This window comes from Puma concolor, chromosome C2 (assembly GCF_028749965.1).
Source record: "Puma concolor isolate L17-30 chromosome C2, mPumCon1.1.hap2, whole genome shotgun sequence".
Classification (NCBI taxonomy): domain Eukaryota; kingdom Metazoa; phylum Chordata; class Mammalia; order Carnivora; family Felidae; genus Puma; species Puma concolor.
Genome location: NC_141675.1, coordinates 152,439,555 through 152,464,843, shown reverse-complemented (window position 1 = coordinate 152,464,843; position 25,289 = coordinate 152,439,555). Strand labels below are relative to the sequence as shown.

Genomic DNA, 25,289 nt, shown 5'->3' with positions numbered 1-25,289 from the left:
AAAATGCTTAGTTTAAAAAAAAAAAAAAAGGGCGCCTGGGTGGCGCAGTCGGTTAAGCGTCCGACTTCAGCCAGGTCACGATCTCGCGGTCCGGGAGTTCGAGCCCCGCGTCGGGCTCTGGGCTGATGGCTCAGAGCCTGGAGCCTGTTTCCGATTCTGTGTCTCCCTCTCTCTCTGCCCCTCCCCCGTTCATGCTCTGTCTCTCTCTGTCCCAAAAACAAATAAACGTTGAAAAAAAAAAAAAATTAAAAAAAAAAAAAAAAAAAAGAAATCAGGTCTGAAAACACACATAGCAAACTGACAAACAATACTGAGAATACTTCAGTGACTTTCTGCTCACTTCTATGAGAAAGTATTTTTTACTCCCTGAGAGCCCAACCTCACAACTTCATATAAAGCCCCACCCACTGGGATCTCCAGGTTGTGACCATGCTGCTGTAGGCGGCTCTCAGGCTCTGATATATATCCATATTCCGCTTTGCTGAGCCTTGGATCTCACTAGTAATTTCCTGTAACAATTGTCAAAGGAAGGCACAGATCTTTTTTCTTTTAGGCAAATAAAACAAGTATGTGAAAAGCATGCTTTACAAGAATTAGAGTTCATAATCAAGGCATTTGATTATGTTCATCAAACTGGTACATGGGATATCTTGTGCACAACTGAAGGTTTGGGAAAACTTGAAAATAAAGCTCAATCACAAGAAGAAATTGTAAGCAGGCTCACGAATGAGAAAAAAAAGAGTACAGAAGCCATTATATGCGATCAGTGTTGACCTCTAAAAAGGCTTAATACACACTAAATTGCTTCAAAGATTGTGCTTTTAGTATTAACACTGACTGCACATCAGATGAGGTCATTCAATAAAGTGATGCCCTTCACTATAAAATTCTTATATATACCAAGCTGAACACTTGTTACTCAACTGGAATGACATAAAACAACCATCTGTCAAGGTTACCTTCATTTTGGTCTCTTAGTTTCACAAAAAAACAGGTTTCTCTACAGATCTATCTGGAGTAACTATGACGGTATTCAATCTCTGGTCCCCAAAAATGGGGGATACATTGTGTGCTCCTGAATGGCCTCCCCAGGAGCAGGGCCCGTCAACATTGGTTTCACATCATTCTTGATACAAACAATCCAAAGCTGGGATAAATAATACAAATGCTAAACGGCTCTATAGGAGTCTACAGTACAACTCAACACTCTGAAAATAAAAAGAATCCTTAAAGGTTACCTAAGAACGTATAACATCTGGGGCTCCTGGGTGGCTCGGTCGGTTAAACGTCCGACTTCGGCTCAGGTCACCATCTCCCTGTTAGTGGGTTCGAGCCCCACATCAGGTTCTGTGCTGACAGCTCAGAGCCTGGAGCCTCTTTTGAATTCTCTGTCTCCCTCTTTCTAACCCTCCTCTGCTTGCTCTCTCTCTCTCTCCATAATAATATAAAAAATTAAGAAAAATTAAAAAAAAAAAAAAAAAAGAATGTATAACATCTGCTCTTAATCAGTGAAGCGCATAGGTTTAATACTATAAACAGAGCTCCATGGGCAAGAAGACACCCCAGCAACATGGTCAAGAGTTTTAATTTGATGAAGCAGTAGCCACAAAAAGAATGTAGAAAGTAACTGATGTCAAAACTCCAGTGTAATTACAAAAATTCCTTTAAGAAACTCTGTGATTACAAAGTTCTTCGAATGGAAGATCAATCCGCTTGGTTCCACCTGACTTCCCAATTCATTACTCATTTACTGAGTAACTACAATGGGCTGAGCACTAAAGACATTGTCAAAGAAAGCTCAAACACAAATACATTTATGTATCTTTTTCACCGAACTTTGGGGATACGGTTGTGTTACCTTTTTAACTGAACTTTGTTGAGGGTCAGCAAGACTTTGTTCTAAACCTAAAGTGAATTTTAACTAGACCCATGACAGATACCAAATAATCCACGTGAGCAATTATGCTGCATGGTAAAGAAGACTTTTTTTTTTAGGCTCAAAGACCTAGGACTACAAACTATTAGAATAAATGATTCTTATCAATCACTTCAAAACAAAAAGAAGTTACTGACATCACAAAAGAGCAACATGACTTTGAGACATCTTAAACTTTAAGTGTCAATTCTCCTGGCACGGCTATGTCTAATCTTAAAGTTTTTGCTTGTTTTCCAATATAGAGCCTCAGTTTCTTGAGACACTGTGCATTCACCACCTTCCTAAATAAAAACTTTAAAAAAAAAAAAAAAAACGCATCCCAAAAGCATCTATAATAATTGATGCCATTAATAATCATTAAAGTCAGTTTATTAAAAACAAATTGACAGCCATTATCATATACACCTGAATAACTAACATTTATTGAATGCTTACTGTAAATTTGCCATGTTTTCTTTCCGTAAGACAGAATTCAAATGTAATGCCATCAACATTTTCTCTACTACTTAAGCAAACACTCAAAACACAAAACACAAGAGTGAGGAGGAAGATGTTCACAGATTATAAGTCAAGTATCCTTCAAATGTCCTTCTTGAGCTTCTAAGCCCTTTGAACGAAAACAGGCTCAAATTTACACGTTATAACTGACACTGAACAGTAAATGTTCAGTGAGTATGAAAGGTTTTAGGGGCACCTGGGTGGTTCAATCAGTTAAGCATCTGACTTTGTGGCTCAGGTCATGATCTCACAGATCGTGGGTTGCAGCCCCGCGTCAGGCTCTGTGCCGACAGCTCAGAGCCTGGAGCCTGCTTCGGATTCTGTGTCTCTGTCTCTCTGTCTCTGTCTCTGTCTCTCTCTCCCTCTCCCCCACTTGTGTTTCTCTCTCTCAAAAATAAATAAACAAAAAAAAAAAAAGAAAAGGGTTTAAATAGACATGTTATTACTATGGATTATATCAGGTTTTCTCTACAGAGAAGAAATTAAGAAAAATTAATAATATTAAGGTCATTTTACTGTAACACTAGGGAATGAAGGCGGTTTCATAAAGGAAATCTGATCTTGGTATCTGAACCTTACATCTTTAAACATTTTTTGTTTCCACCATTTTGGGCACACTAAAGAATCATAATGCCCACTTATTCATAAAAAGATATTTATTAAATAAAATTTAACCTCATGTTTATCAAGTCAGGCCAGCATTTCTGGAAATGAGTTGCTATGTATACATGCCTAGAGAAACTTCTATAGTTAGTTGATCCTAAGGTCTCAATCTTAAAACTTGATGGTATTTTATATTTACTCTTGGTAGCAATTTGTTTCTTGGCACATAGAATAATGGGATCTTACAATCCTTGGCATTTTAGATTTGACTGAGAACAGTATTAAACAAGGTATATTCAGATGTTGTTGGGCCCATATATCAACTGACTTCACTATTTCGAGAATTTTCCTCTTTTTTGTTTTCAGGAAAAACACTGTAAGACAAGGAAACAAACACAGGGTCTAGATTCCAGCAGAGGTAGGTTCAGATGCTAGCTGCAGAGCCCCTGGGATCCTGGGTATGTTACACTTTGTAAACACAGTCTATAATCTAAGGACCCTACCGCTTTCCTTACAGGACTACTCTATTACAGATGATGGAAGAAAAGCACAAGGAATATGATAGGAGTTCAAGAAATAGTGGCCATTACCTCTTTTCTGTGGTAATAAGTCTTAACAGCATCTAATGCTGTCAAACTGACAGATAGCCTGAGGAGGAGTCTGAGAACTTGGCTCAGACATTCCAAAACTAGTTCTATTATTGTAATATATTTGGCTTACTTCTAATTTCTGAGGGTAGGAGAAACAGTTAAAGTTGCTAAAAAGAGGACCCCTGGATAAAGTGCATCATTACAGCAAACAAATGGCACTAGTAAGTTGCAAAACATGATACTATTCTTGTGTTTCTAAATTATACACCACGAGGAATGCACATTCCCCAAGATTTAGAATATTACTGCCAGATCGAGTAACTGACAAAAATCTATGCCCTCCAACAGAAATAAACAGTTGAATTTTTAACCTATCACTTTAAAAATTAACATATTCTCATTCAAAAACAACCATGAACTCAAACTTCTGGCCCATGTGAGGGCACATGGCTTTGTGTGCCTGTTTGTTTACCTATGTAGTATTTCATTTCAGTGTCATGTTTGTTCATGAGCTCAAGAAGTCGCACTTCTATCTGGGCTTGATTCAGAAAAGCCTTCTTGTTCTTTATTATTTTAATGGCAACCCATTCTTGCTCCACACGATCATATGCTTTTACAACCTAAAAGAGAAAAAAGATAAATAATTCTCTACTAATGGCAACAACTGCACGACATTCTACATTTAACTTTAATTGTATATTTACCTAATTCTCATTCTTCTCATCTCCCTAAGATGAGGTCCTGTTCGTTTCCATTCAGTCTCATCCATTTACTACTTTACAGTCAACTTTAAGTCAACCTTTTCAGTTACATTTCTTTTGTATCCTTACAGTATTTCTAAATATCCACAATATTGCCTTCTTAACAAAAGCCAGATTTCTCCAGAAACAAATTTACATCATGACAAGTGCTTTGCTTTTTTACCTTTTTTACTAAATGACACTATAAAACAATTCTCCTAACCTTTTAATGGGAGAAAAACCTGGTTTAAATCTCAAGTATATGTGTAAATTATTTATTTTTTAAAGTTTTTTTAATGTTTATTTATTTTTGAGAGAGAGTACGCATGAGTGGTGGAGAGGCAGACAGAGAGGAAGACAGAGAATCCGAAGCAGGCTCCACGCTGTCAGGGCAAAGCCCAAAAGTGGGGTTCAAACTCATAAACTGTTGAGATCATGACCTGGGCCAACGCTGGACACTCAACTGACTGAGCCACCCAGGCACCCCTCAGGTAAAATATTTAAAATAAGGTTCTGAGTCATTTGAAAAATGCAGAAAGCTTCCTAACCTTAAGTTAGATTTTCACAAACACGGGTATATAACAAAAGAATAGGTTTACTTAAAAAAAATAAATCTAATACAAATTACTCAGCAAGTTCCAGGATATAAGGTAAAAGCCACAATTAGTGGATTTTGATAGTTTTAAAGTAGGAATCAATGCTAAGGAAAGTGGAGTGTTCATAAGCAAATCACCATGTACACCTCTCATCTTAATTTTACTCATTTAAAAGGAGTTTCACACTACTAACAAAGAGAGTTACATAAAAATTAGGAAATCGGGGCGCCTGGGTGGCTTAGTCAGAAACATCCAACTCTTGATTTTGGCTCAGGTCATGATCTCACGATTTGTGAGATCAAGCCCCAAGTCGGGCTCTGGGCCAACAGGGTTGAGCCTGCTTGGGATTCTCTCTTTCCCTCTCTCCTTGCCCCTCGCCCATTCACGTACTATCTCTTTCGCACACACACAAAATAAACATTTAAAAAACTCAGGAAATCAATACATTGATAAAAGAGAACTATCCACAAATCAGAAAGAGCAATCTGATTAAATGTTAATTTATATTTATAATACATACAATCTGAATAGGCAAGAGTTTTTATACATTTTCTAGCATATTCAGAAAGCCTGGAGATAGATGTAGGTAGAACTCCAGGTAATTCCAATTTGGAGGCTGAGTACCACTAGAGGAGAGGAAGAGAATGGAACGTATGAAGATTTACATCAGTCAAGGTTAAATATATCGTCAATGGTATATTACAAATGGTCCAATTAAAATCAAACTCGGAGGGGTGCCTGGATGGCTCAGTCGGTTAAGCGTCCGACTCTTGGTTTCAGCTCCAGTCACCATCTCGCGGTTTCGTGGGTTCAAGCCTCACATCAGGCTCTGTGCTGCCAGCTTGGGATTCTGTCTCCCTTTCTCTCTGCCCCTCCCCCACTTGCGCCATCTCTGTGTCTCTCAAAAAAATAAATAACTTGTTAAAAAAAATTTTTTTAAATCAAACTTGGAATGAAAAATGCAATTATTTCTGGTTTCATCCAATTCTAGAAAAAAGAGTATCTACTGTCTTTAAAATCGGAGGCTACCCCTATAAACATCTGACCAAGCGGTTTTGATATTCTTCTGTTTCACTGACTATATTGACGGCACCAAGAGTTGCAGTTCTACGCCCGGATCCTAATGGTCTCCAGGACAAAGGCCACTAACGGGCCCAACTATTTACTGACTTAGCAAATAGTTAACCGGCTAAATGCTAAAGCAATGGTTTCTGACCCTGAATTACACATTCAACAGGCAGCTTGAAAACATACAAACGCGCAGAATCCAGCCACAGAGATTCTGGTTTAATTGGTTTACAAGCCCAGGTAGCAGTCCTTTCCCCCCAACATCCCCCCCCCCCACCCCCTGCCAAAGCTCCCTGGGAAATTTCAATGTGCAATCAAGACTCCTAACCATTGGCTAAAGAAATGAAGGAGCACCTTACTTGATAAGGATCTGGCAGAGTTCAGAGAAAATCTGATCAAGTCAGTATGGAAGACATTACCTGGTGAGTGACGGGTCCTGAACCTGAACACGCGTGAGCCTAAGGCAGGCATCAGTCTAACCTGATGAGATGGAGTTTGAGGTCAACGGGTCTCAATTTTCAATCATTTAACTATGCTCACTTGCTCTTAGGAATTAAAGTATGAGAAAATCAAAGTGAAGGGGAGGAGAAAAACATCACTCTGAACTCAAAGACTACATATTTAGGGAAAACCAAAAAACCAAAATGGAAAACGAAGTTTAGAGAGTCGGCTGTATGGCACAATTTCCATGGTGAACAACACAGGGGTTAGAAAACTGTCCTACTGAAGGCAGATGCCCAAGTAGCTGGTGTGATTTTCAAGGTGGAGCCAGCAATCCCTGGATCTAGGGTGCGTGCGGCCTTACTAAAAGCTGGGCCTCAGACACGCCTTTCCTTAGGAGACCCTGAGAGAGAAGGAGCTGCTTCTGACAAAAGAAGTAATACTTCATAAAGAGGGACTCCCCCAACACTGAGAAACCCCTAACTCAAAGAAAAAGAGGTTACAAATCAAGGAGAAGGTCCCTGAGTTCTTTACAAGTACTGCAACTACTTGGAATTTGAAAGCGGGAAGGGGCAGATACTATACACAGGTGGCACCAGGGCCTTGAAGAGCCACACTGGAATTACAGAGGCCTCCTAGCAACCTTGTACGTATTTCCTTACAGGTTTAATAGCTGAAGATTTTTCTGGGTCTTTTCTGGGTGGCTGCTAATGGCCCACAGTACATTTTTTGTCCTAAGTGTGATCAGACGCATGCACAGGCTGAAAAAAAGACATTATTTTTCCTTCTCTCAGAGCAGGAATGGGTAAATAGGAGCACGCGGGTTCCATAGTTTTAAAAGGCCCCAAAACAAAACAAAACCATTTTTCTTTAAAGGTGGTTCAGGAAAGTCATTTTGAAACCCATTCTATCCTCATCACTGAAAAGTCCAAAGAAGTGTTTGAACTGCAGGTTAGTGATGGCCTCACCACACAAAGGGCGTGAGGCAAAGGAGACTGGGATCAGCAGTAAATCACACCTCACACCAAACAGAGCCTGGGGACTCAATGAGATAGGACTGACAAGTGGGAGCAGCTAGCGGGGCAGGTCCACAGCCAGAGAAAAGATTTCCTCAAAGTGCAAGGACGAAGGTGCGATGGCTCTCGGTCTGAGCACAACTGATGCAAGAGACCGCCATATTTAGGGTTTTGCGCCCTACGCTGAGGCTGGGTGGGCAGGTGAGGACGGAAGGGCTGTGGGTGGAGACGAGGCCAGGAATAAAGAGAAACACCGAGTTCTATTGGGGAGCCCCTTCCTCTCTTTTCCTGCTAGAAGCTGCTAGAAGCTAGAAGCTGCTGAATGATCCTTTCCATCACAGTCACGGTATCAGCCGTGCTGGTACCGTGAGAACGGGAAGAGGAAACCCTGAAGACCATGTGCCCACTTCAAGGCCTGATAACAGAAGGTAAGTTGAGAGAAAAACCAGGACACAGCCCCTGGCTTTCCCAGCCTCTAAAAAAGTGGCAGGGCACCTGCTGTACCAACTGAACTCTTTTCTTTTTGAAGAGGAGTATCAGATAGGAAGGTAATTATCTCTTGCATCCATAGTGAAGAATCATCCAGAGACCATACACAATCCATATGAAAGGGGCAATACTACCTGTTAGCGATTCCAATCAACTCATGTATCAGTAAGGTAAGTACTTGATAGCTCTGGAAAGTAAATATGGGAAGTCTAATGGAGTTTTTAGAGCTGATGCAGTTTTAGTGCCTTTGAAGGACCATGATAACCCCAAATACTTACATATCTGCTGTTTACATCTATTTACAGACATTGAAAGTGTACTACTGAGGAAAAGGCATAACGACATGATTCACTAGGAAGCTCTAATTTAGGAAATACAGCATTTTCCATTAAATTACCTGTCCAAAGGAACCTTTGCCTATCAAGGAGTCAATTTCGTAACGATCCATCCACTTCTCTCCGTTTTTTACAATATAATCATAGTTATCATCATCATAACCATCATTGTAAACCTTCCGCTCCTTCTTATGACTAGAATCGTCTCCCTGGCCCTGTTGGTGTCTTCGCTTCTTTTTTGCATAGTAAACCTGAAATGAGAATGTACCGGTGTTAAGTGTAGAATTCAAATCTTTGGGGGTGAGGAGGCGCCATGTGCACGTGCGTGTGTGTGAGATATAGATCAAGAGTATACGTGAGACAAATGTGCCATCAGGAAGAAACTGATGAATTTTTATTCCTTAGAACAAATACAAAAAAATGAAATAAAGAATTTTCTATAGTTGCTATTTGAATTACGTAATGACACTGATATATAACCATTGAAAAACGTCTACGGTGAAATTCACCTTTAAATTATATTGTTTATACATCTTAACCACAGATGCTAAGTGACTAGTCAGAGTATCCCATTCAAGAAGACTAACAGAGTCTGATTTATATTGATTTCTTAAACTAGGATATAACTTGTATACAATGAGATGGCAGAGCTTGTACGAGTATAATATGAGGGATGGGGGCAGGGAGGGGGGTGTGTGTGTAGATACTGATGTAATCAACACATGCCAAACCAAATAAAGAGCTTTTTCATCCTATCAACTTCCTGCATCCCCATTTTATATTGGGTCTTAAGGCAAAAGGTTTTAAAAATGAAAGTTTAGATGGGTGTGAACTAAAATTTTCCTAATATAAAAGGCCGTCTGAGACACTCCGGTTTTTAAGCCTATAATAACGTAACAATTAATGAAAGCCGGCCGCTCCTTCCCCTTCCCCTTCCCCATACCAAGGGCCGTAAACCCTGTGGCTGATCACAGTTGAGCTCTTCTCCTTCTATCTATTTTTCTTACAAAATTGTTTCTAAAGCCAGTTAAAAAATTACAGGTAGACTAGGCAATAGTTCAAGTAATTGGTAACTAACTGAGGAAATTATAAATTACACTGCACAGAATAACACCAGAAAAATTCTAGTTTACAAGGTGCCAAAATGGTTAAAAACCTGCTTCAGCAAAGCTACTGGGAAACTCTGATTTCACCACAGGTTAACAGCAGCTTTGTTAATCATCTCCCAGATATTAACAAACTGACATTAATAAACTGCTGACAATTTTCCAGATAATCAAAACTAGTTTGGCACATCTTTTCTAACACATTGTGTACAAAATCCAACGCAGAAATGTTCATCATTGAGTGCATACTAATCTTACCTTGCCACACTGCCACAGTAATACAACTATACTGGCATTAAACAGCATCAAACTGATATAAACTGTACACATGCATAAGAACATGCTTTTAGTTAAATGGCTCCAGAGCTGGAACGGGGCAAGCCTTTAGTATGAAAGGAGACAGAGCTCACATGAAGAGGAAAGGAAGCATAGACACATCCACTCTTCTCCAGAAAAGCTCATTTCATAATTAATTACGGAGCTAGAGCTGCGGCTAGAAGCAGATGGCAATCAAGCCAAAGGTCTAAGACACCAGAAAAAGAATGTTTGGAGCCAAAGGGCCAAGGTGATATGAGTAATTCCAAGTGCTATGTTTTTTACTCTATTTACATCCACCAAAAACGCTTTCAAATATTTACAATAAAGCCACACACCTAAAAATTTAAAAGACAATTTAAAGCCACAGAAATAGACACCTATCAAATAAAGTAGGCCAAATGCCTGTTAACTGGGTATTAGATCTCACTCTGAGTTTCCTGACATCCATGGCGAAAACAGAAAGACATATAATAATTTACACAAAACTCTAACATATGCATAATTTTACAGTGTCATTATTCCCTCCTTTTCTCCTTTCTTGCTTTAGAGAAGAGTTATTACAGAAACATGATCTCAGCATATATTAAATACAACTTGGAAAAAAGGGAAGTCATCCTACAATTATCTTAATTTTTTGCAGTCCTTGCTAATATAGTTTTTTTCTTTTACACAATTACATTACCTATAAATCATTAACACTCTGGTCTACACAATAATCATCAATATTATAATCACTGGGAATAAAGTTTAGTATATTTAAAAAGGCCACAAAGTAACTTTTCTTCCCTGCTCTATTGCAAGATATGCTATTAAAAGAAATCAGTCATCTTACCTCATTAATATGCTTATATGTTTTGATCAAGTCAACAGAAAGTTTTCTCAGGGGAGCAGTTGCTGGATCACGGAAGGTTTGGGGCATCCGCCTCTGTAACATGACAATATCAGGCATCACCTTAAATAGACAGAAAAGACTAGCACTTTAACTATACTGTACTGGTATGAATCCCCTCTCTTCTGTAACCTGTGTACAGGTATTAAAAAAAAAAAAAGACATCTACATTAGAAGATCATGCATTCTCTCTCAGTTATCTCTTTCGCCTGGATTCCAATGAAGACCACTGGAACAAAGAAGTGAAATTAGAAGATAATGTGCCAGCTGTGGCTTTCGATCCCGTTCCCCAAATTAAAGTGGGATCACAGACACACCCATGAGTCCAGGAGACACACACGCCACTGCCCAAGAGGGCTTCTCCATCATACAAGGAAAAAGTTCTCCCGAATTATTCCTAAAGCCCGATCTGGTTGACAAAAGGCAAAGGCAAAGACAAACCCAACTTTCAGCTTCCTAGGACATGGTGTCGGGACCCGCTGGCACCACAAAGCAAGGCGGCCACGGGGCAAGACTGGAGCCCGGCACTAAGGCGTGCAGCCCCCCACACCCTCGACCCTGCCTTCTGACAAACACCTGCCCTGTAAGCAAGGCGGAAACCTGCGTTTGTTTCTTTAACACAACATGCTCTCCCGGGTAACACGCCCCAGCTTACTGTCCGCATTCCCTCCCCGCCTTAGCACTTAGCACCACCTGACATACTATATTTACGCATTTACTGGTTCTAGTTTTTTCTCCTTCTCCTCCCATTACAAGAAAAACTCCATAAAGTCAGGGATTCCTTTGTTCAGTGGTGTATTATTCCCTTTGCCTAAAACAGCGGTGGGCACATTCGATATGTTTCATAAATACCTGCTGAATAAACCAATGAATCCACAATACCGAAATCTCTACTTACAATTACACTAGGAAGGGACCCCAAGTAAGTTCCAGAGAACACTTTAAAGCTTGTGAAACTCTTTTAAAAACTAATTCCAACCACATTCTATTAACAACCTCCCCACCCGAATCCTAAACGGTGTCCCTTTTATCCTGTAACAGGTAGTCAGAGTTCGGCTGTGAGCTTCCTGCTAGATGGGAGGGGGACCAGAGCAGGAGCATCCTCCGTACATACACCAGGAATGCCTCCACTAGTGTGCCATGATCCTGGACTGTGGTCCCAACAGGGCTTCTTGCCATCAACAGATCCTCAAAACCGATGACGTGCATCAAGGTACCTACAGTCACCATCACCAGCCATTCGCGGATTCCTGTCTAGCTCTTGCAGACAGCAATGCCACAAAATCTAATGACTGAGCCAGATCCCCTGGCACAGCCCCTCTCCAAGGACACTCAGGTCAAGGTGAGGGGCTGAGAGACAGCAAATGCATCATACCAAGGCCTCACCGAAATGTCTGGGGTCTTGGGATAATTAACCACGTCAACCCACACCAATAAAACAGAGGGTTGGTCTGTAAGGTGATGGTGGACTTAAGAGTCACCATCCCCTTGGTAAGACAAGATGGGAGCGATCGTGGCAGTTTTCCAGGTGCATTTTCTCTAAAACTAACATTAACATTGGTTTCCTCTGCCTCTATACTCAAACTCTAAAAAGCTATTATCCAGAGAGTAATTTCACTGAATTACTGTAGTAGGTTATTAATTCATTCTCTGTCCTCATGATCTTTCCCTCCTTAAAGTTCGAAATAAAGTTTAAGGGGGTAAAACTCTTTGGTGGTTAGAACTATTTGTCTGCAAAGATGGCAGCAAGTAATAAGAAAATCCAAAGTACTTAATTTTTCAAATATATGTTATTTTATCTTGCTAAATATAAAGAGCAGGTACAGTGAGATGCACAGGATATTTTATTCTTCTACTGTTCCTTGGAGATGTAATTTAATCGAGTAACAATACTGGTAATAAGCATGTCAATTATTTTTATGTGAATGAATGCTATAAGCAGTTAAGATAATGAAAAAGGTTTGCCTTAACATACTTCCTTCTTTATTTTTTAAGACCCTGGCAACGTTTTCTCATGCAGGGAATTAACTCGGCAAGACCATCCTTGGAGCACTGGAATGCGGCTAAACCCCACCATGAGATCTTACAGAACCTCAACCAGTGAGGTATTTCGTTACTACTCTAAGAAAAGTTTGGCGGGAGGCGTAGCTGCGGTTAGAAACAAATGAATGACTTAAGTAGTTGACAGTAAAATAAGAGAAGCAAGTACTTGCTCCACGCCCTGTCAGAAGCATACACAGATTTCTGCATCGCTCATGGAATCCTCTCAACGATCTCCTGAGAACGAGCAGTGTTCTTGTCACCAGCTTGCAACTGGGAGACCGGAGTCTAGGATGTGAAATGCTCGGCCGGAGTTCCGCAGCTCGTAAAGGGCACCTGTGAGATGGGAACTGAGACCCTGCGAAGTCCTGGGCCCTGAACCACACAACACTGGGCCAGGAGCTCCTTCCTGGTCAGGGGAAGGCCTCAATTCTACCCTCTTGGCCGAGTCGCTTTTAGGCTATTTGTAGGGCAACATCACGGAGTTGTGCTTAATAAATATCAATAAAATAAGCATGTGGATTTATTAAAATTAGTTATACACAAAACTGTGACTGGGTTCTTTAAATTTTTAACTTGTCCATATACAATTCCACTGGTGTTTCAAACATGGGACAAACCGAACCAGTGACTCCATCTTTCCAGGAGCAATTATGCTCACTCAAAAACACCAAAATCACACAATCAAGACAACAATTTCAAATGTACAGGACATACAAGAAATTCGACAAGAAGTGATGGTTTTCCCACACTCGACAGGAGTGTGCGCTAGGTGCTTGCATTTTATAAAATATCCCCAACCCCTTCCACAGTTGGCCAACTCTGTCTATGAGGCCAAACTGCCCAGCTAATTCTAAATACCGTGCTTTTCTTATGTACTTCTTGCAAAAGAAGTTAGTACTTTGGGAGCATCTGTATATGTAAACCACAGGTATTCTGCCCACAAACAATCAGCCTTCAGACCAGACTGCATTTCATTGCTTCAAATGGCACCTTGTACAAGCAGGTGCTCAAACTATGTGGAAAGAACAAACCAAGTAACACTCCCTCCACTAACTTTCACGGCGATTTCAGGCTCGGCAGCCAAATCTTCTGTGTTCTGATACCGTGCTGCTTGCTAGAGCACAAACCCAAAATTAGGAAGTGACTTTTCCAAACACTCGGTTACGCATCTATGCTAGACTCAAAGCTGAATCCTGAGCGTTTGACATTTTTTCTCCCTTTCCTGCTTCTTGTCACAAAAGCCAGGAGCACAGAGAGGACCGGAGCGAGCTCCCTTCTTCCCTGGAGCCGGAGAAACCCACACCCCCAGGGCTCATAGCTCCTGGACCCCTCTGGGCAAAGACACAGATCACAAAGCTCAGGAAAGCATAGTGTGCATCTCCTGCTTAAATCAGTTCTGAGAGCTCAAACTGTTTTTTTCCTGAAAAGATTACACAGCGTAAGCTCCAGGACGTTACTTAAAAATTGTCTTCTAGCTTAATAATACCTATTCCATCCATTTTATTTATATTTACCTCATAGTTTCATATAGAATGAAGAACTAGAAACCCACATTCTGCCTTTCTTGCTGTTTTGAGAGCTACTGAAACAGCTGAAAAGCACAGGTAGGGCATACCTTAGTCTAGTCTGAGGACTGTGCAAGGTATGTGAAAATTCTAACAGCACAAAGGGACTCAGCAATCCCAACACCAAGCATACTTTTCTACAATTGCTTTTACTGTGTTTCTCTTGCTTCCTGAATTTACCTTTTGGACAAAACTGTTTAAAAACCTGTATAAAACACACCACTGGCATAACCAGAAATAAAACGTTAAAGTTATTAGTTCATTTCAACTTACTTATATAATAAACCTTAAAAACAAACAAACTAGGATGTTAACAAGAAACAACAGAAATCAAATAATAAAATTATCCAAGTTTACAGCCAGAGGTAAGTTTAGAGCAGTGTAGTCTAAGGTCCCCATCATACATTCAAGGAGCAGACAGAAGGGCCACCTCCTGCAACTACGTGAGTCAAGACCCCGGGCCCCTGTCTTAGTACTTGCAGACCATATGCTACACCAGCCCACAGTTTCAGTGTTTTACGCTTCAGTTATAAGAAAAATCTCTTCTCATCTGCCTGATTAGGTTCAGAAATTTCTGGACTATGGTAGAAATACCTGGCTGAATACTGTTATTTAAAAGACAGCCTTTTTGGGTCGCCCGGCGGGGCTCAGCCTTAAGCATCCGACTCTTGGTTTCGGCTCAGGCCGTGATCTCACGGTTCGGGAGTTCGAGCCCCACACTGGGCTCTGCACTGACAGTGACACTGACAGCAGAGCCTGCTTGGGATTCTCTCTCACTGCTTCTCCTATTCTCTCTCTCAGAATAAATTAAAAAAAATAAATAAATAAAAATTTAAAAAGACAGTCTTTTTACATCATATGAATCCTTTAAAAACATTTTGTAACTAAAAAACAGAAATATTAAGTGAATTATTTCTGACTTTAAAATAACCCACAAATAAGATGTCAGTTGTATCTCAAAACAGGTGCTGTGCGGACCGAATTACCTACTACAATTACCTACTACAACTAAAGGACTAGAATTTTTTCTAGCCCTCCATAGATGCCAGGTGTCATACAACAGAAAGGGCACCGTGTCTAAGAAGAAAGAACCTGGGCTGCACCCCCAAGTCTACGGCGTCAACACCTGGAGAAGTCACAGGTGGGAGCTCAGGCCCTTTGGCTGGAAAACAATAAAAACAGGCACCCTGCCTGACAGGCTGCTTTTGAACATGTGAGAAAATGAATGCAAACATACTCTGTTTCTTAAGAGTACAGGTGATTCCTGAACAACGTGGGAGTCAGGAACACTAGCCACGCTCCCTGTGCAGTTGAAAATCCACACATAACTTTTGACTCTCCAAAAATTTAGTCACTGATTAGCCTACTGTCAGCCAGAAGCTCTGCCAATAAACAATTAACACATATTTTGCATATTATGCCCTCTATTCTTACTATGAACAAAGTCAGCTAGAGAATGGAAACCGCTATTAAGAAAATCCTAAGGAAGAGAAAATACATTCACGGTACCGGGCTGCACGTATCAAAAAGATCCACACCTAAGTGGGTCTGCGCAATTCAAGCCCATGTTGTTCAAGGGTCAGCTTGCACAATGCAAACGAATCGTTGTGCTCTTACTATTTTTTGGATGTACCACAGAGCTGTCTTCTGGTACACACTCGCCAAGTTTGAACACTCGGACCACACGCTCCAATTCTCAAACACGCAACTTCTCAACTTACTGCGTAAAACAAATTCTTAAGTCTTGCCATAATTCGTCTTAACTATGAATGTTATTCACATGCTATATATATTTTATGAATGTAAAGCCAGCTCAACTGTTGACAAAATTCTTCTTATAACACATACAAGGGTGTCCCCTCATCATGATGTTACTTAACTGGAGCCAGGTGCTCATTAAAACCACATACTATGGAATTAGAAATAAATAATCCAGTGTAAGAAATATATTGAAATTTCCCAAGGTTCTGATCATCACTTGATATATTAAAAGGCCTAAAAAACAGGGGCAACCCAAATTCCTAAGGGCCTTTTTCAGTGGTCATCACACCCTCCATCTAAGTGGGGAAAGAAACTTTACCACAACTATAGTCATTACAAAAATTCTCCCCAAATCAAAAATCAATGTAGTGAATGCAGTTAATTCAGGAAATATGCAAAACACACACGTACATACACACACGTATATGTGTGCATACCAAGAGATTTCTGCGTTTATTCTGTTATACTGTCCATTTTATAAACAACTGCTGAAATCTCTAGTCTGAATATTAAAATGACCAGTGCGGTTAATTTGCATTACATTTTTCTCTTCTCTATTTTAAGGAGTTTCATATTTATTGCAATGCCTGCGCGCTGAAGTTGTTTATAATGGCATAAAATCCGCTCTGCTTAAGTTTGGAATCTGACCTGTTTTCCTCTAACTTATATTCTTCTCCTTAACCACCTTTCTATAAAAATAAGCTCTCAGTTTCTTTATTTTAACAGACATTCTTTAAAATGAACTTTTCCCCTCCCTATTACAGAAGGAGAGAATGTGGCTATGGTTGGTTTATAAGTGTTTTTTAATCGAGTGGAAGAGAGAGAAAAAAGAAAAAGCTGACAAACTTGAATGCAAACTTCCTGACATCCTATCTCGTCAATCCAGAATCTCGCGTATGGCACGAAAAAGTGAAAACCGTCAAGCCGTTTTTGCCTATTTACCATTCTACCACACTCCCAGCAAATCACTTCTGAAACATCACGCACTTACCTGGTTAGTGAGAGGTTGCTGAATCTGGTCAGAATAAGATAAGGCAGAAACCTGTTGGTCACTTATGTTTGGCTGGCGACGGTCACTGTACTGATGTGAATGGGGCATCTGTCCAGCCATCTGAAGGCCAGCAGCATGGAATGAAAATGACGGTGCGAGCCGAACAGATGAAGGTTTGCATGCTGAAGTCTCTCCTCCTACGAGAAGACAGTAAGTGAGGTTGAAAGGATGTATTTATATCCCAGTGTCCCCATCCTTTGACCTAGATGACAGTCCTCTCCACATGGACCTTAGGATTTGGGAGTTTCAGTAATAGTAAAAGTTTTTAAAACCACACACTGCAAACAAATAACTATACTCAACACAACAGTTCTAGATTCAATGGGATAAAATACAGTGACTAAGGTGTCTATAAATCTGTGGTAAGAGAAAATCTTGTCTTTTCATAAACCACTAGGAGTAACAACCCTTAATACTTATTTTCACATAGGAGGTTTCCATCGAGACCTTTGAGTTAAGTAAGTAATCTTTGATTTTCTGAGAAGGGCCTCTCCAGTGGATCAGCTCCAGAGAAACTAACTCAGACGAGATCGGGCGTGTTCAGGGTGCTGTGGCTGTAGACACAGAAACCAATTCAAAGGAACGCCCCTAGGATGCCGCTTCGCACCCACCGGGTGTACGCGATCGATATTCCAGCATCCCCCAAACCAAGTGAAAGATCTGTCCTCAAGGTGCTCACCACCGACACGGGTCATTAACACCCGAGCATACAAATACACAGATACAAATTCACAGGATGCTGGGTTCCTCCAACTCTTCCGACACAGTCCCGAGAGGATCCAGACCCCGCAAGCTCCCCGCGAGTACGAACGGCCAATAATCATCCCACAGGTAAGGCTGGGACCACGGTCATGATTTTCACGGTAGAAATGGAAAATGAACACTTGGTCCATACAAGCATTGGGTAGCTGGCGAATAAAAGTTCATTCTTCCTTGAAAAGAAGACGTTTCTTCTTAAATTTAACCACACTTGTAATCTCAGACGAAAGCCAAAAGGTGAAGCGCCGAACCCTGGCCAACAAACCGAGGGCCCAGAATTCCCGTGCTGGCCTTCCTGAACAAACCAGCTAACTCCAACCAGACGACAGGCCATGTCGTTCAGCACCTGGGTACTTTTCCTCAAGTACTGTTTTTGAGACCTACAACAGCGCAGGCCCCACGGTAAAGAGCCCGGACGCTCGGCCAGGCTGCTGCACTTTGGAACCTGAGCTCCACGCTCCTCGACCGCGTGGCCTTGCACACCTCATTTCAGCAAACGTGCAAAGGCTGTGGGGACGGTGTGTAAAATACTCGGAACAGCTCTGGCGGCTCATGAACGGCCCACACCGGCCACGATGCTGCCCTGTGCCGTGCGGTAATGGCTGGTGGGAACAGCACCCGTTTGGCGGGGCGAACAGCCTCTTCCTTGACGGTCGCCTAGACTCCCCAAACCGGAGAGAGCAAAGCTCGGCGCCCTCCAAACACAAGTGCCACTTCTCTGCTCCACCAGAGCACACGGCACCACCTTCCACCCAGTCACCCGGAACCAGAGCTCCTGCAGTCAGAGTTCTCTGCCCCCAGAGACCAGCCTCGGGCAAACAGCTGCCCAATCTGGCTGCCTCCACCTCCCGTAGAACATTCAAATACAGCCCCTCTCTTCATCTCCATGAACCCCTGTCTCACTCAGAGGACTACAACAGATCCCCACGAGTTCTTTTTTGTCTTTATTCTGCCCATTTGCAGCTCTGGATCCCTTCAGTAAAATGCTAGAGTGACTCTTCGAAGCAGCAAACCTTGAGTCCTCTCCCCATTACTGAAACTGGAACATAACCTGCCTTGGCACGGCTCTTAGACCTTAGCTTCTGTCCCCTCCGTTACAGCCTGAGGTCCTTAACTGACCCACAGGGCATGATCAATAAACAGTTGCTGAATAAGTGAAAGGACAATGCCACTATCATGATAGATGGGGTGATTTTCTAAACATTTCATTACTCATACTAAAAAAATACAGTCCATTCAGATACATGGAACAACTCTGTTCAGCTAAAAAAACAAAACAAAACTGGGAATTTAGCCTAAGGATATAATCGATGACGTGCACAAAGACACGGAAGAATGTTTATCCTGGTATTGTCCGCAACCATTTAAAAAAAAAAAACAAAAAAACACGGAAACCTAAATGTCAAATAATGGGGGGAAAAGGAGGCTTTACATCTACATGACAAAAATACAAAAACCAAACAAACTGGGAAGGAATATAAATAAATTTAAATATATATAAATAGGATTAAGTTCTTTGATATATAAATAGCTCTTATAAACAGTAAAAACACTAAGGCACTGAAAGGCAAGTTACTTAACCACTCTAGGTCTTAGCTTCCCTATCTATGAAACAGAGATATTATTACACTAACCCTATTCCCTTAGGTTTATTATGAAGTTTTCAAAAAATAAGACACAAGAAAGCACAAATAATGGATCTTGGTACTTTACAAAATACTAGCTTCTGCTTCTACTACCAGTGTCATTATATACTAGATTTAAACTCACTTATTGTAATATAGCAAAAAAAGGATAAAAATCATTAGTATAGAGCTTAAATAATTATCAATTGAACTTGTTAAAGGGGAGAGGGGAGAAACATGGGCATCATCCCAGAAACCCCCCACATCACTCTCTGACCCCTCTCAATCAATACCCAATTCTCTCTACCCCAAAGTTGCTATCTTGACCTCCAAACCCAGATTAGTTATAACTTTATATAAGTGGGTTTGTTCACTTCATGTTGTGCCTATAAGCTGCAGTCTGGTCACGATCGTTACTTCGTGGTAACCCATCTGTCCTACTTCCGACCGACACTTGGATTATTTCCAGTTCAGAGCTATTATGAACCGCGTCATTAGGACGAGTCTTGTTAAGGGTCTTTTGGCACATACAGAGATGCTGTTCTGTTGCTCTTCTAATTGCTGTAGTTTCTAATTTCTGTAGTGTTTTTAATTGCTCCGTTTCTCCCCTGGAAGTTTATCAAAGTCCCTTCTGCTCTGTTCCTTCACTGACACCTGGAACCCTCAGTCTTCCTAATCTCAGCCACTGCTGGAGGTATGTGGTGGCTCTCCACCAACACATGAGCGTGTACAAATTTCCTGGTGGCTACGAGCAGCTTTTCATCTATTTAAGGCCGCTTAAAGATCCACTTAGGTTGCTTTTCCATTTTTCTATCAAGAAAGACTATTCCTGATACATTTCTAAAATTTAAAACATCCTATTTTTAACACATATTAGGTACGAGCCCTTTGTCGGTTATAAGTGGTCTGCATGGTCACTCTCTTAAGGGTGTTTTTTTGATGAGTACAATCTACTAATTTTATCAACTTTTGCTTTAGAATTCGTATTTTTGGTGTCCGTTTAAGAAATGTTCCCTTATATCCAAGTCATCAAGAAATGCTGTTATCTTCTAGCAGGTGAGTTTTCACCATTCACATCTAGATGGGCAGTGCTCTTGGATTTGATTTCTGTGCATGTGTACCACAGGAATTCGGCTGCATCCCCCCCCCCCCCATAATGGACATTCAACTGACTCAGGACCAATTATTACAAAGACAAACCTTCCCTGCTGCTCTGCAAGGCATGTGTATCATAAATCACATGCCCGTGCATGCTTGGATCCGGTTTGGGATTCTCTACGCTATTCTACTGGATACAGACCTACCTAGATTTCCTTCAACCTTGTGCCAGAACCAGCTTTACAAGTTTCAATATCCAGTAGAGAATTCTGTACTTCCTCAGCAATGGTTTGGGTTATTCGTAGTCCTCTGCACGTCCGTATATGGTTTAGAATTAGCTCCCCAAAATCACAAAACAAATAAACCTATGTTGGCATTGTGGTTGAAACTGCACACCGTCTCTCTTCAACAGTGCTGCTCGACAGAATTTCTGGCCATGATGAATTGATCGGCATCGTGTAACAGGCTGCCATAGCCACTAGCACTTCTGGACGTTTGAACGGTAGTTTTGCCTTCCCATTCCTTATTCTTCCCCCCACCTCATTCTTCTTGCCACTGTCCCTCGAACCCGGCAGGGCTCAGAGAGGGACACAGGTACTTACTTTCCTGTCTTATTCCCAATCTCAGAAAGTAAGCTTTCAAGGTATCTCTAGTACTGCGGTTGATGTAGGTTTTGTTTTTCCTTGATGACCATTAACAAATGAATCAAGTTCCTTTCTAATCATAGTTTGCTAAAACCTTTCCCTCACAAATGGATGCTAAATTTTATTAAATGCTTCTTCTGCATCCATTGAAATGACATGAGTTTTCTGATCCACTGTTAATGTGGTAAAATATACAGATTGATTTTTGAATGTTAAACCGACTATGCATTTCCTGGAACACAATTTGGTCATAATCATCCTTTTGTGATGGACTCACTGATGAAACCATCTTGACTTGGAATTTCCTTTGTGGGTAGTTTAAAAGCTAATAATTACTTGAAAGTTGTATTTTTTTAAGAGGACTATTCAAATTTTGTATTTCCTGGTATGTCTGGTAAATTGTATTTTTCTAAGAGTATGGCTCCTTCGTCTACATTTCATATGCACTGGCATCAAGTTTCATTACAGCCTCTAAGCTTTTCTATCAATGTAGGTGTAAATCTAGTGCTATCTCCTTCAACTCAGGACTGGCTAATGAGGCCATCTCCTATCTTTTGAGTTTGCTAATTTTATTAAGTATCCTCTCGTATGTGGGTTTTCTATTTCTGCTCTCGTCTTGTTCTATCAGTTAGCAAGAGAGGTGTATTAAAAATATCCTGGGGCATTTGGGTGGCTCGGTCAGGAACCGTCTGACTCTAGACTTCAGCTCAGGTCATAATCTCACGGTTCATGGGTTCGAGCCCCATGTGGGGTTCTACGCTGACAGGGCGCAGAACCTGCCTGGGATTCTCTCTCCCCCTCTCTCCGCCCTTCCCCTGCTTGTACTCTCTCTCTTAAAATAAATAAACTTAAATAAAAACCTTTTATCATCATAAACAGCCCTTCTTTATTTCCAATAATGCTTCCCTTTTTTAATATGGCCACACCACACTTTCTCATTCTTTGTGTGGTATGCCTTTTGTCCACTTTTCGCTGCCAACTTTCCATTCCCTTACATTTTAGGTTTGTCTCTTGTAAACAGTATGTACCTGGGTTTCATTTATGTATGTACACTTATAACCCTTCTATCTACTCCAACTATTTCATGTTCCTTTCTTACCTTCTGCTGGACTGAGATTTTTATACCTCCCAGACACACAAATTATTTTATTACTTTTTAGAGATCTTTTTTTTTTTTAATGTTTATTTTTGAGAGAGAACGAGCACCTGTGTGGGGCTGAGGGAGGGGCGGGGGACAGAAGATCCGAAGCAGGCTCTGTGCTGACAGCAGACAGCCCGATGCGGGGCTAGAACCTATGAACCTTGAGATCACGACCTGAGCTGACGTCGGATACCTAACAGACTGAGCCACCCAGAGCCCCCACTTTTCAGTTATTTTATATGCTACAGTATAGATTACCATCCTTGACTCATCAAACTCTCATTACTCCTTTAATTTGTATACTGTTGTTGCCTCAGGCATGTACACACACACCTACGCACACATACTCACAATCACGAAATATCAACAAATCATCCAGCATGAGTACAATCAGACTCAAGGATACGCTTTAAGGAAGGGATGGACAATTCTGTGACATCCAGATAGCTATGAAAGAAATACAAAGAAACTGACAGCTGCTGCCTGATTATTGTAACTATCCTCCCAAAATATCTGTTTCCTTTTCTCAATCTAGATCCCATCAATTAACAGATTAACTGCGTGCATTAAATTCACCAAGCACCGAGAGGTTAACGTGACACTGTTTGGAGGTGACAATGCCACCCATGATCTAGAACAGTACTTCACAAACATTAATGTGCTTACAAATCGCCTCTGAATCTTGTTAAAAATGCAGGTTCTGATTCAGTACATCTAGGGTAGGGCCTGAGGGTCTACATTTCTAACAGGCCACCAGACGATGCCAAAGCGGCTTCGAACATCATCTAAAAAACAACTGCTTAACTTAATGAAAGAAAGCTATTTCCAATTAATCCAAGTGGCACATAACCCAAACCTCAGCTAGAATTGTGACTATACAATACACCATAGGGCTGGTTTCCCCCCAAGAGATTTGCCTTCCTGGTTAATTATTTGGGGCTTTTTATTACTATTAAAACACTAATACACACTCCTGTACGTAAGGGTGGTATGTTAGGTGACAAAGAATCCAATGTTCTTTTTAAATTTTGCTGTAGGTAATCAAAACATGGACTAACAAGAAATCACTTTATGTTTTTCACTTGTAGTACTTTTTTTTTTTAGCTACTTACTATACCATCTATCACAACTACTAACAGTCCCAGTGATGGGGCCTCGTAACTATGGTCTGTATATAGGTGTGTTTGCCACATGCTGTCTCCTTTCTGAGTTCAACTGTTATGCGTGCAATGCAGAAAGATACTCAAGTTTCATTTCCTGCCACAAGTATTTAAGTTATCCATTCATTCATTCATTCATTCTTCTCCTATGACAAGATTCCATTCAGGAAGACAAACTAATACGAGAATTCCTTCTTTACCTGATTTTATAATCAGGCCCATCGCCACGGTTTTTAGTCTTTCCAAAGTTTCCCTCTTCCCTTTCTTTTCTTTTATGTTTATTTTTGAAGGAGAAAGAGAAGAGAGAGACAGGACGCACTAGCATGAGCAGGGGAGGGACAGAGAGAAGGAGTCAGAATCCAAAGCAGGCTCCAGTCTCTGAGCTGTCAGCACAGAGCTCGACGCGGGGCTTGAACTCACGAGCTGAGCTGTGAGATCATGACCTGAGCCGAAGTCAGATGCTCAACTGACTGAGCCCCCCCAGGCGCCCCTGCATCTTCCCTTTCAAGTCAAATGTTAAAAAGAACAAGGACTCAGTTCATCCTATGACGTTAATAAAGTATTAGGCTGACCCGTAGGAAACTGCTAATCTTAGACCTCCTCTGGCCTACAAAACAGCCATTTCATATGTTTAACGTGACATCTATCTATACCATACTATATGTAATCCTTGTCCAACTAAACTAAAAATTAGCTTTAATATTTTAGCTCAAGAATGTGTCAAAATACATGCTGTAGTATCAAGTCTTATAATATTTAATTCAAAATTATCTTCATAATCATTATTTGGAGTTCAGTACCAAAGTAGTATTTTAAATTGCTGCCAAATATGGAAGCTGGAAAAAGTATGCAAGTGGGGTCCTGTGCGCATTTTTATACCCTTCTGAACTATATGGAGCTTTTTTACCATAAGTATGTTTTTGAATTTTCATAAAAATTTTGTTGGTAGTTTACAGGAAGGAAGGGAGGGAGGGAGGGAGGGAGGGAGGGAGGGAGGAGAAAAAGGAAGAACAACTAGCAGTAGCTTTCTCATTCCACTCCAGTTACGATGTTTCAGCAAACACCTAAACCAGGGACCATAACACTATAGAAATTAGCGGTGATTCTTCAGAGAAGCATTCCATGAACAGATCTGAGAGACTGGGAGATGGCGAGACTCAAACAGGCAGCCGGACACAGAGAGCACACATCAAAGAGAAAAGCCTAGGAGAAGACCCTCGGCAAAGAAAAAAGCCATTTATTTATCTCGGATGTGAGACCCACAAGTAGCTCCACCTGTAGCTAGCTTGAATTTCTTTTGTTGTTAATACGTTGATAGGGGACCATCCTTGTGACATCTTAAACCACATTTGATTTTAAAGAGAAAGTACGGTATTAAAGACCAAAAACAATTCAAGCTAATTAAAACTATAACATCCACAAAATGTGGAAACTCTTAGGAGGCCAAGCTTCTGAGACAGACTCCCCTGAGAAAGGAAGGGAGGGCAACCAAGATTATGCAGGAAAATGTGCCAAGATCATTTGCAACAAGGCACACCCATAACAAAGGAGAAGAATGTTAAAGGAATAGCTGACTGCACTTAAATGATGGCTACAAACACATGTCTGTGATGAAGAGGGTAACTGGATAGGAGTCCATGAAAAAAGTTTTATTCATCAAGGTATCATCAGTACCAAGAACAGTGCCTGCCACGTGGCCTGCATTCAACAAATATTTGTTCAGTGAAATAATGAACTGAATCTATCAGGAATATTTAGAATATGAAGAAATGGTTGAGAAGGGAGAGAGCTGAAGGGAGTAAGGATGGAAGAAGTAT

The 25,289-nt window shown here is 40.9% G+C and overlaps 1 protein-coding gene across 5 annotated transcripts in view; it reads right to left on the bottom strand.

The window, feature by feature from the left end:
• DYRK1A (dual specificity tyrosine phosphorylation regulated kinase 1A) overlaps positions 1 to 25,289 on the bottom strand; it is a 152,464-nt gene that overhangs the window by 24,113 nt on the left and 103,062 nt on the right. For 4 of the 5 annotated variants that reach the window (XM_086675963.1, XM_086675964.1, XM_086675962.1 and 1 more), the window contains 4 exons: positions 16,986 to 17,182; positions 10,569 to 10,688; positions 8,375 to 8,563; positions 4,100 to 4,247 (listed from right to left, as the gene is read on the bottom strand). In XM_086675963.1, coding sequence (XP_086532089.1) covers positions 4,100 to 4,247; positions 8,375 to 8,563; positions 10,569 to 10,688; positions 16,986 to 17,182 — 654 coding nt within the window. The remainder of the gene's footprint in view (positions 1 to 4,099; positions 4,248 to 8,374; positions 8,564 to 10,568; positions 10,689 to 16,985; positions 17,183 to 25,289) is intronic. The other variant, XM_086675965.1, reaches the window with a different exon arrangement.